Source organism: Notechis scutatus, chromosome 4, assembly GCF_049901735.1.
Source record: "Notechis scutatus isolate UNSWTSFEM ecotype Mainland chromosome 4, rNotScu1.2, whole genome shotgun sequence".
NCBI classification, from domain to species: domain Eukaryota; kingdom Metazoa; phylum Chordata; class Lepidosauria; order Squamata; family Elapidae; genus Notechis; species Notechis scutatus.
In genome coordinates, this window is record NC_142012.1 from 46,264,853 (window position 1) to 46,277,595 (window position 12,743).

Consider the following 12,743-nt stretch of genomic DNA (forward strand, 5'->3'; position numbering starts at 1 on the left):
ACTAAGAGAAGTACAAATCGTGTGGACCAGATGGCTTGTACCTCGGGTTCAGTCAGGAGAAATTTGTGGAGAAGTGGAACAATTAAGAAATTGAAAATTGTGAGTTCTCAGAATGCAACCTTCCTGCAATGGTGCATTTATTTAAGACACATTTATTGTTCTTTTATCTGAAGGAAGTGGTCACGACATGAGGAACAGTCAACACTATCATGTGTCTTTTTAGGTATATAATTCTTGGTAGATGGAATTGCAACCAATCCAATCCAATCCAATCACGTTTATTACAGTCAAAGAGCAGAGACCAGAACAAATAAAAAATACTCAAGGAATATCCAGTTAAACATTCTAGAATAGAATAATAAATGACAGATACAATCTATATTAAAATTTCAATTTGGCATCCAATGTGTCAGTTACATATTGTCTAACTATACTTAAACTGTGAGTCTCACAACCATTCAATACTAAAATGCAAAAGAGTAGTAATGAAAAATGGTTTGCTACTTTAGTTGTATAAAATAGCTATGGTGGATTAATCACCCATTTCCCATGAATCCCCAGTGCTGCTGTGCAGAATCTTGCCACCTGCATTGTAATCACGGTCCGTTCATCCTTCAGCAGCCACTGGACATAAGCAGCATCGGAATAGCCAGGGTACCAATCGATTATTGGAAGGATATATTTTTTGTTGATGTCATGCCCCTGCTGGAGACTGACTCTGAGGAATGAGGTTTGAATGAGGTTTATCTTTGTTGGCGTTCTTCCCATGGACTCTCTCCTTTCTGTTTTCTTTTGCTTCGTTATCTACTTTTGGAATTTAAACTGTGACTAAGCGAAGTTAAGTTGAAGGCATTGCAAGACCTTGATTCATGTTTTAGTTTTTGTGTTATTTTTGAGACACTACGGGTCATCACAGTAGAATATTCTCTATAGAAAGAATATTGAAGATCCAGGAAAGGATGGAGGATTTGAGGGAGAGTGGGAGGTTGGTGGGTGGGAGACTTGCTACCTGGTGTGCCAAGTGAGTCTGGCCAGAGCTGGGTGTGGGAGCCAGAACCAAGAAGCTAAATGGCCCCAGCGCTGGGCTGCAAGCGGGGGGAACCTTAGGCATGTGCACTATCAAAGAGGATACTTGGCGCTGCGCTCAATGGAAATGAGAAAGGGAGCTGCCAGCATGGAGGAATGATGAACGGCAGGCAAAGAGAAAGAGGCACGCCAAATGAAAATGAGACCAACCTAGCACAGACATGCTTTTCGGAAAGCTCAGCTGAGGCGCGCCAAACCAAGTGAGTCTAAGACCGACAAACAGGTATTTCTACCCTGTTTCTACCCAACAATATGGCTTCCCCCCAATAGGAAGTTCCAGCATGTTTTATAGGCATGAAATGAAATTAAGCCCCTCCCCCCAAATTAAGGCCTATATTAAAACATGCAAAATGGGGGGGAATGGTGGGGGGCCTTGCTGTTAGGAAGTATTTTTGTTACACACCCGGATATGGTGCTGCCTGCATTGACCCCGATACGAAGTGCCCCACCAACGTCGAGGTCAACATACAAGCCGTCGCCGCCCGCCCGAAGATGCAAGGGGGGGGGGATTAAGTCACCCCCAAAAAGATGGCCTAGCCATTTTTTCGGGGCTCAAAAAAAAAAAAAAGACCCAGCCTTATTATATGAGAAACACGGTACTTACCTCTGCTGAGGCCCACTAAACGCACAATTCAGATGCATGCAAATGAGTCTAAGTCCGACTACAGCTGTTTTTTAGCTCAGCTGAGTCACGGCAATCCACTCTGCCACTCGAATCAGCTGAGCTAATAAACAGCAGAATATAGGATAGATGAAGGGGGACAGGTGAGGGGGGCAGGGGGGCAGCACTAGTCAAAATTTTCCCTACCAGTTCTACAAACCACTTAAAAGTTTTCCCTAGAGGCTTACCCAAACCGGTCCGAACCACCCCATCCCTGTTTTCATTGCTATTATACTAAGGGCTAGTCTGCTGCATATTTCTTGACTGCTGATTCATTTACTGTTGATATTCAGTCCCAAAGGCAGGAGATATCCACCACAATAGCTTTGTTGTTGGTTCTGCGGCTGCTAACTACATCTTTTGTCATTAATTTCAGTTAATTTTTCCCTAATCTTTTACGGTTTTAACTTTTTTTTATTGGAGTTTTTAGCAGCTTAAGTTGCAAGGAAAATTTCATTTTGAAGAGTCCCATATGCATTTAAAAAATTATAATAAAATAAGTAATAGAATACAGCCAAAAAAATCCATTTCGTATTAACAGCCATACCATCCTTTGAGGGTATTAAAGGAATCTTGTCCAACATTCTAGTGAGTAAAATTAAGACAATGGAGAAAAACCATGACTATACACAGCAATATAAGAATAGACAATCCTGCATCAGAGTAGGGATACTTGTATCTGTATGAATAAATTTAATTGAGAACATTCTCATCTTGGCCAAAGATTAAAAAAACAGTGACAGTTCATAATGGGGCATTTTAATATGCTTTATGCTATTCAAATGGGTATAGCTAGTTGATGAAGCAAAAGTTCTCATGGATACAGAATACTTAAAAAGAACAACAGGAGCTAAAATATCTTGAGAAAGAGAATTTAATGCCAGCTGAAGTGTGACTGAGAATGGTACATTTTGGCTGCTCTTCCTTCTGACTTAAGGTCCTTCTGTCCTTCTGACAGTCCTTCTGACTTTTTTGCAACAGTACAAAACCTGATGTAGTACTTATCGATCCTTTTAAACTAGCCCCTTACAACTGATTTCTTGAAGCTGTTTGTATGTATTCTTCAGTTAAATACCATCAAGCTAGTGGGAGTGTTAGTGAACTCAATGCTATTTACAGTATAAATAATCCTCATATTTTGAGCTGCACACATCATGACCAGCTGATATTTTCTTTCCTCAGGACCAGCTGTTCCCTAGGAGTGTCTGGCTGGAGCCATATGATCTTAGCAACGTATTTCAGAGCTGTTTCTAAACACTGACAAAGACTCTTGTGCAGCAATGACTGTTGTAGAGGAAAATCGGCCTTTTGCCCAACAACTATCCAATGTCTACTTTACAATACTTTCACTTTTCTGCTTTAAACTTTTTGTAAAAATCAGCCTCGCAATACTCAGTCATTTCTATATTGTAAAAGGGAATCGTAAAGAGGCAGCAAGAATAGCTGCTGAGTTTTATGGAACTCCTCAAGGACAAGGTATGCTTCTTTCTATTATTTGCTGTTACTGATCTGCCAAGTTTATAAAAATACCTTGTTAAGCATTTGTTCTCCATACTATCGCTTTTTGTTATCTGCATTTATACATTTGTTGTTACACTCAGAAGTATCAGTTGTCTTATTGCAACGTGCTGGTCCTGTCATGTATAGCAGACCATTTAATAGGAAAGAAGTTAAATAAAACTGATGGAGTCTAATATTTCTATTTGTATATTGTAAAAATATATTAATTTTCTGTAACATATACTAATAATTGGCATTGATAAAATTCCCAAAATGTAATCCTCTTTTCAGTTAATATCCACCTCAAAGCTGATTTATATATATAGCAAGCAATACTGTAATTTTTTTCAGAATTATTAGTAATTAGTAAGTGTACAACTTGAAAAAAAAAACACCAGGTCTTTCTTTTAAAATATTTATGATTTCTGTTGTGTTTTTAAATAAGATAATTTTAACACAACAGACAAAAATAAATGTATATTTCAATTGGTTTATATAGTAAGTTTAACTCCTCAGTTCAAAGACTCGTGCAGATAGTTTATTTGGTAATAATAAGAAAGCCCTGGCATTTTTTCACAAGATGTATAGTCTAGAATGCAACTTATAGCCTTGAGATTTCCTAGTAGTCTCCCATCCAAGTAGCTACATACAGTTATGGGAGAAGAGACTGTCAAAAATTCACCTTTAAAATATAAAACTATATGGCAAATTATTGGAATGAAATAATTGGCTATTCTAAATTCAACACTTACATATAATATTATTGAAAAAGATCTGGCAAGTATGTAGCATAATGGTTAAAGTAGCAATATTATAATTTATAAAAAATACTCAGCAATCCATAACATAAATTTACAAATAGAATAATTTATATGTAACAGGAGTATACAATATAGGATATTATTTAATTGTGTGTGACAATGACCCTCTATTGCATATGTTGGCCTTCAAGGTGCAAATGAAACTTTTTGCAGGTTCTTATGAACAAGTGTTTTCTGGGAACTGGAAAACATCCTTCTCATTTCAATTCATGGCAGTGCCCAAAAACAAGAAATTAAAAATGACCATTTCTAAATACAGTAACATTTTTAAAAGCCTGTCTCTTTAGGAATAATCCTAAAATGTATATGTTGCTATATAATAACACAGTGCAAGAAATAATACGAAATACAGCAATAATTAACAGTATTAAATGAGGTGGGCAATTGCTGAAATGTTGAGAACATATTATTTTGGTAGAATATCGTGAATGTATGACTGTTTAAACTTGATGAAAAGATTCCTAAGAGAAATATCAATTCGGGGAAACATTTCCTATCACACATCCCAGATTCTACTCATGGTTGCTCTGAAGCTTTGTGTCTCCCATTAATAATACATAATAGAGGAGAATGAATCCTTTTTTAATTCTTGAAATAATGTTTTATACACAATAGATGCACAATTGGTCCTCAATGTTGCAAGAATATATCTATAATATGCCTGTTTTATAATCAACACTTCACCTTTAAAAATACAATTTTTTCCATAGCATGCAAAAATATTTTTACGAGCCAGGAAATATATAAGGCTATGGAAAATTCTGATTCAGTTTGAAACTGTTTAAATTTAATGTCTGATTTAAATATTATTTCTGAAGCAAAACAGAATGTCATGCTGAATTATCAAACTGAAGCTGTGAATCAAGTTGATTCAGGTTTCCCAAAAGATTTGAACTGGATCAAATGGATGAACAGAATAAAACTCGTATCAGATTCCATCTAGATATTCCTAGAGAAACAAGAGTGAAATTGTTGTGTAAGTTTATTATATGATTGGGCAAACCGAAGATTGCCTTTCTCTATTAGATGACCCAACTTTCAAAGAAGGTCCATATAATCACAACAATGAAAGATTTCCAAATTCCAGCTGGAAATCTAACTCTGTGAAGACACAGAGGCCCAACAATTCCTGTCTTGCCTTACTGACAACTTCATTTGTCAGAAAGTAAAAGAAGAAACAAGGGATCTGCTAATCTTTGGTTGACAAAAGGAAGATGACTGTAAGCATGTCTGCTGAGGAAGCTGGCACAAAGTAACATGAAGAGCGGCTTGAGGAATTTGATATGTTTAGCCTGCAAAAGATTGAGAGGAATATGTTGGAACTAAAGGGAAATAAATTCATGTTAGATATTAGAGAGCTTTCTAATGTTAAGTACTGTTAACCAATCAAATAAGTTGTGTCATGGTGCTGTGTTCCTCATAACTGGACAACTTTGAAAAGAGGGTGATGACTGTCTGAACTGCATAGGGGATCTGTACTGAGTAGTATGTAGGATTAGAGGGCCTCTGAGGCTCCGTTCAACTCCGATTTTTGATCCTGGTTTTTCCTCCAATCGATTAATAGGAGTACCAGAATTAGGTGGCAAATATGCAGATTAAAAAACTGTTTATTGCCATTTGAAGTTTTGCGGCGCAGATCTGGTAGCCCTATATACTAAGTGCAATTATATCAATTAAATGTAAGGAATTTAAATGTATTAATTGCCTAATTGGTATCTCAAGTGATTCCCTCCCCTACGCTTCCATTTTAAAAACAGCTGAATGCCTTATGATACCACTTAAATGTGATGTGCTCATCTGCTAAAAAATGTGCATACAAGCAAAATAAAGCTTATCCGCCGTCACTCCTCTTATTCAATGCCACTCTATAGTGTGAATTCTTTAAAAAGTATATTACTATTAAGTTCAGCTGAGATAAGTATCATGTAGGTCTTGCAACAATTCTTACAATGAGTTTGATAATAATTCTAGTTTATTATAAACTAGATAAATGAACTAGTTGATTCTAGATTGACCAAGAGAGATTATTCCATTATTAAAATGATTAGACTGGTTGCCAGTTTGCTTTGAGGCATAATATAAATAATTATCTTGAAAGCCCTTAGAAGCTTCCATCCAAATTACCCCAGAGAGTACCTTGTTTTACATGATCATTACCACTCATTAAGAGTTTTGGGTACTTTGGGGGAGAGCAGCTTATAGTTGCTGTTTGAACTTCTGTGAGTACTCAACCAAAATATTGTAAGATGGGTACCCAACCTCTGCGCCATGGACTGGTCCTGGTCCTTGGCCTGTTAGGAATCAGGGCACACATCTGGAAGTGAGCCGTGGGCAAGCAAGCAAAACCAAAACCATCTCCACCAGTCCATGGAAAAAAATGTCTTTCACAAAACTGGTCCTGGTGATAAAAAGGTTGGGGACTGCTGCAGTAAGAGGTCTAAGAATTTTTGGTGATCTTTAGGAAGGCCCTAAAGTTGTATTATTTTGACTAATTATGGAAGTGAACATAATTCACTTCATATCTGAAGATTTTTTGTGATGGTAGGAAAATATTGTATGGGTCCTAGAGTGATCTACTAAAAGGGTGGGATAAAGCTAAAGTAGATTCCTTGGAGATAAGCCTATCTTCTATTCCTGCTGCATAGGAATTGGGGTTACAAAAATGGTAGGTTAATTCTCTGATGCTCTGCTTATTATGTTGAAAAATTGGCAGATGTAACACCATACAGTTCAAACAGAACTTATGTAATCTAAAATTTAAGGCATGCACATTTTTACTATGTTAGCTAGTAAAAGAAGTGGCTTAATAATAATATCAAAACTAAAAGTGAAGAGCAGCCTTCCCAATTTGATTATTGGTGGGAAATCTTTTGCAAATACATACATCATACAAATGAATTGGTCACAAATTCATAAATATATTGATAATATCACAAGTTCTAAACAATAATGTATATTAACAAGTATCAAAGAATAGTGAATACAAATGAAAACTCAAAACTCAATGTGCACATACAAACACATATAAACTGTGTTTTCTTGAGAAGAAAAAGTGGATTTATGGAGTTCCTCGTACGATATGTATGGAATTCCTTCTATGATCCCTCACATGTTTTGTAAGAATAATTTACAATTATTTCTATAAATTGTATGCTATTAATCTTTCTAGACATATGGAAGTTTACAGTGTTATATATTTTTTAAGATTACACATGTACTTCTATATTCCCAAGCTTTATTCTCCTCCAACATTGCTCTCGTGCTATTTTTTTCTGTCCCCCCCCCTTTTTTTTTTTTTTTTTTTTTTTGTTCATGTATTGATTTGGAACATAGGCAGGAAGGAAAAACAACCTCTGCTCAAGCTTTTCCCAACAATTCCATATCCAGAGAATAAATTACAGAGGAGATATGCCAGAAAAGGCTTGGAAATTCAGACTAATTGTTGAATTTGATATGTAGGGAAAATCTTTTCTTTATTTTTTTTTAAACTGGAAACTTAACAGTCTTGATTAAATCTAGATTTTTTTTTGTCACAGACATTTACAAATATTAAACTATTGAAGTGTTCTGATAAAGAAACAGGTTTGCTGTCTACCATTTTTCCCTTTTATGATCATTCCCAATTATCTGACCCTTCAGCTTAGAAATATGTAGCAGTCCATATTTTTAGATATGTAATCTGAAGAACTTGGATTCATTCAGATGTTTTCATAGTATACCATTTAATAATTGCAACTGATAATGTCACTCAAAAACAGTTGCTTGGAAAATGAAAACAGTACAACATGTTTTCTCGATCCACATTCCAGAAGGATCAGAGTTCTATTAATAAAAACAATAGAGCTTTCTAGGCACAGTAAGCTTTGATGGCCATGAAAGGAATGCCGTATAGACTATTCAATTCAATATGTATGTAGTACTAAGGATTCAGCCGGTGGTGGGATTCAAATAATTTAACAGCTGGTTCTCTGTCCTAATGATTTCTTCCAACAACCAGTTCACCAAACTGCTCAGAAAATTAACAACTGGATCTCTCAAAGTGGTGCAAAATGGCTGAATCCCACCACTGGATTCAGCATATTATTTCTCTAGAACTATGATGAACTGTTGAGCCACTAAACTATATGTGTGCTAAATGAGATGTATGTAATCCTACAGCCTAAGAAATGTGTTTTGATATAATGTCTGGATAACTGTTCCTTCCTTTAAATATAGGGTTGTTTTCTTGATTTTATTATTATATCATTTATTTATTGTATTTATATGCCACCATTCCCCAAGTTCAAACTGCACATTTTTTATTTATTTTTCAAATTATTTAGTTGTCTCTCGCAAAATAAGTGTTCTCTAATAAGTTGTTGTTGTTTTTATTTAATACATTACGCCAGATGTTCAGACTGGTTTGACATTTTTATCTACCTATTGAGTCAATTCAATTCAATCTTTATTGATTAACCCTTGGGCTGTATCAAAGTGTAGAATTCCAGAAACAAATTATTACTAAAATTTTATAAAAGCAGTTTAAAATGGAATTGGATAAAATACAATTTTAAACGAAATTGGAATAATATCCAGTCTAAAATGAAATTGGAATAAAATACAATCTAAAATGGAATCAGAATAAAACACAATAATGTAAGATATAGATAAAATATGATAAAATTATATTTTGGTGTTATCCCTGCAATCAATTAGTTCCACATTTGCAGATCTCAACCGAACCATTTTGCTTACGTACTGTGCTATGTTAAATGTTATTTTCAGATTTTGGCCACACATAAGATAAGTTGTTTTGATATGGGAGTCCCAATGGGTCATTCGTTTGGTATATGGACCGAGGTACCTGTCTCTCATCCTCTTATACAGGCAACAGTCAAATAGGATGTGAGCCAGGTCTTCTACCTCTGCTGCTCCGCAAATGCAGAGAAGTTCATTGTAGAGTATAGAATGGAATCTCCCATATCTGACCATTGTGTCAAGCTCTTCGAATCGCTTGTGTAAATATCTCCCTAAGATGTTTTGGCAATTGTAACTTTAAATAGCTATTTGAAAAGTATGTTTGTATTTGCTCAGCCATTTCAAGTTACCCACCTTACAAAGGATAGCTATATCATTTGTGTTTCTATATCCTTGATTCTTTGGGCAGCTCTTTTTTTAAATCATTCTCCTGCTACCCAAGAAACAGGAAGGCCACAGCTTCTTACAAAATATTGAGTCTTTCCAAGGAGCTGGGATAGGCAGATCTGGATGTTTGATATTATTGTTGTTGTTATTATTATTGATTTAAGCTTCAATTTGATTTACAGTCTAGGACTGGTAATCCTAACAAAGAACCGAAGAGCTGTTAAGGTAACATCTGAGTAGATAGGCAGTTCTGAGTAGGGTGTTTCTTTGCAAAGTCAGAATATTCAGATCTGATAAGTTCAAAATTTCCATGTATCTAGGCAGCCCTTTGGGTGTTGCTCCCAGGGCTCCTATTACTACTGGTTACAACCATTGATTATTTTCCTCCACAATTGCTAAATTTCAACTTGCAGATCATGCTATTTTGATATTTTTTCTAGTTGTTTCTCTTCAATTTGTGCATCATCTGGTATTGCAATATCAATGAACCAGATTTTTTTCTTTTCTACAATAGTGATGTCAGGCGTGTTGTGGGCCAGATGTTTGTCTGTTTGGATTAAAAAAATCCCACAATATTTTGACCTATTTGTTTTCAAGAACTTTGTCAACTTGGTATTCCCAGTAATTTTTGCTACATTCAAACCCAAACTCCTGGCAAAGTTTCCAATTGTTGTTGTTGTTGTTGTTGTTGTTATTTGTTGCAGTAAGCCAGCTGTTCAGACTGGATTTGGCATTTTTGTCTACCTAATCAGGTCCTTTCCAAGGATTTCAAATAGGCAGATCTTGGATGTTTGATGATGTTATATCATACCAGGCTGTTTTGAGTAAATCTGCCTTTTGTAATTGACAGATGGTGAATTTGTCAATGCCAATGGTGTCCAAGTGGTGCTCCAGATGTTTTGGGATTGTACCTAAGATGCCTATATTGCCACAGTCGTTCCATTTCTGTTTGCAGGTCTTTGTATTTTGTTATCTTATCCAGTTCTTTCTTTTCTATTTTCCTTTCTCTACATACTGCCATGTCCACTATCCAGACTTTTTTGTATTTCTTATTGACAGTTGTTAAGTTTGGGATTTTATGTGGAAGGTGCCTGTCTGTTTGAATTATAAAGTCAGAGAGCAATTTAGCTTTTTCATTTTCTATGACTTTGTCTATTTTATGGTCCCACCAGTTCTTGCTTGCAGGCAAATGATATTTCTTGCAGATCTTCCAGTGCATTCTTGTTCAGATCTTCCAGGGCACTGATGATGATGATTAACATTAAAAACTATAAAAGTTAGCTAAAAAGAAATAATGGACAAAGGGATGTTAATAATAATGGAGCCAGCTCACTAATTCATTAGTTCCCTGGGTTCATCTGGCTTGCTAGTTTAACAAGGTATTGAGGGACCTTTGGACAGTCTGGAGCGATGGTGCCAGTCTAACATGTCCCACCCATGCCAGTGATCATCCAAATTATCAAGTATTGTTGGGTCCAACAATGGCTTCCTGAGAAGGGGACAGACCAAAATCTTCTTAAGGGGCAAAGGATCAACCTTTCACTCAAGAAAGAGTTTTCCACCACTAGAGCTTACTCACATGCCAGTTCCCACCCCCCACCAGTTTGCTTTAACAAGTCAGGAGGGGCATTGATCTAAAGAGAAGTGGCTGAACTCTTCGTCTGTCCTCTTCATTGGGCCCAACAGGTTCAGATAATTGGACAAGAATTTGTCCAATTTTATAGCTTTAGAACTATAACAAGGCTGGTATCCAATTGTGAGCCAATTTGAGAAGCTTTGTCTGACAGATTCTTACACATGGCCCTACAAAGTGTTCTTTGAGTTCCTTTATCCAAGACTGTCAGCTGAAACAAGAGTGCAGGATAGCTAGCCATCAATGCAATAAGGGCAGAAAAATAATGGCACTTCACCATCCTTAACACTATGAGGTAGGTGAGAGCCTTAATCATGGCAATACCCCATGTATGGTCAAGTTCATCCCTTGTAGATCACAGCAATGCTCTAGAATCTAGATGTTTCTTGTATTGCTTCAACTCCCTCAGTTCCTCTGTAACTCACAGGAGAGTCACATAAAGATCAAAAGCCTCCATTGCCCCTTCCCCCGTTCCTAGCAGCTATTAAGACCTTGGATAGATCATGCAGCAGACCAACACGAACAAGCCCAGCTCCCTCTGAAATCCAGATCCATCAGTAGCTGTAGGTGGCTCAAACTAATAGGTCTAGTTTCCCTGCAGTGGGTAGTGGCAACAGGGAATCCCATAATAATCGGGTTGTGATCTAACTATGACAGGAAGGACACCGAAAGCTCTGCAGTTGGAGTCAAGGTGCTCAGGCAGCCTACGCAGCTGTGAAGCTGGTCCCTAAAGCATATTGTACTACTTCTCCAATTTCAACAGTTACCCTCCATTCAAATCAAATCAAACCTAGTTTCAGTGGTATGTCATGACAGTCATAAAGCGGGTCACCACATAATGGCCCTCAATTTTATAATCTTTTTCGTGGTGGTTGTTAAGAGAATACTGCTATTGTAAAACAAGCATTGGTTTTATTAAGCAAACCCATTAGCTTTTTCCTTTCTCATCATGGTTGGATCAATTGCTGGAAGCATTGGAATGATAGCATTAAAATTATAGCTAGCTATCGTCAGTTTTATCTTAATACTGAGAATTTATACAGGAAAACTTTTGCTTTTGTTTTTTCTCCTTTCTGTTTTCTTTTTTTGTTGTCTCACTTAAGATTTTAAGTCTGATTGTAATGGCCACCTCTGCATCGGCAAGTCCCTAGAAGAAAGTCTCTAGTAAATCAGTACACACACACACAAATGATTGTTTCCTAGTGTGTTCTAACTCCAGGAAGGAAGCCCAAGAGATATAGTTGGCTGTATAGCTTGAGAAAACACATCTTCCTCCCTCCTCCCTCAACTAATACAGGAAAGAGGACCTTGCTAGATCTTTCTCTTGAGTCTTTTTGAGAGCAACATGGTAGTGGGAAGAAAAACACAGCCTACTTCAAGATGGAGTGGCTGAATAATCCAACCTATTCTGGCTTCCATAGGTAGTAAGGAGCCAGTGGGAAAGAGTGTTAATTTATGTTAAATAATTTTGGATGTGTACAAAGCCTGTTATGATTCATCTTACAACTATTTTTCCAGAAGCTCTGTCTCCATTCTTGAGGAAGCTATCCATAGTCCCTTTATGACCCCTATTAATGAATTTCAAACCCTTTCTGAAAATGCGACACCCATCTATATTTTGTTTTCTGCTGCTGTGTTTTCGAATAAAGCATATACTATTTTAAAATTACCAGTTTGTTGCCAGTTTGTGTCTTGGAGTTTATACTATGACAAAATAATTAGGACAGCCTAAAACAATCAGACAATTACCATGCCAGGTTATGCCCAGGAAGATATCATATGGCCACATATATTAAATGTCCTAAGGCTCCCCAGATTAAATGGGTGCCTGAATTTAAACTGTGTTTAGGTTTTTCTTTCCTTTCTTGTTTAAGAGAAATAAGATGATGTTTTCCATATTTTATACTTGCTTCCTCCA

At 36.5% G+C, this 12,743-nt stretch overlaps 1 protein-coding gene across 2 annotated transcripts in view; it reads left to right on the forward strand.

Moving 5' to 3' along the window:
- Positions 1 to 2,880: 2,880 nt before the first annotated feature.
- ASB5 (ankyrin repeat and SOCS box containing 5) overlaps positions 2,881 to 12,743 on the forward strand; it is a 31,745-nt gene continuing 21,882 nt past the window's right edge. Inside the window, exon 1 of one of the 2 annotated variants that reach the window (XM_026667200.2) lies at positions 2,881 to 3,223. In XM_026667200.2, coding sequence (XP_026522985.1) covers positions 3,028 to 3,223 — 196 coding nt within the window. In that variant the 5' untranslated portion in view covers positions 2,881 to 3,027. The remainder of the gene's footprint in view (positions 3,224 to 12,743) is intronic. The other variant, XM_087963319.1, reaches the window with a different exon arrangement.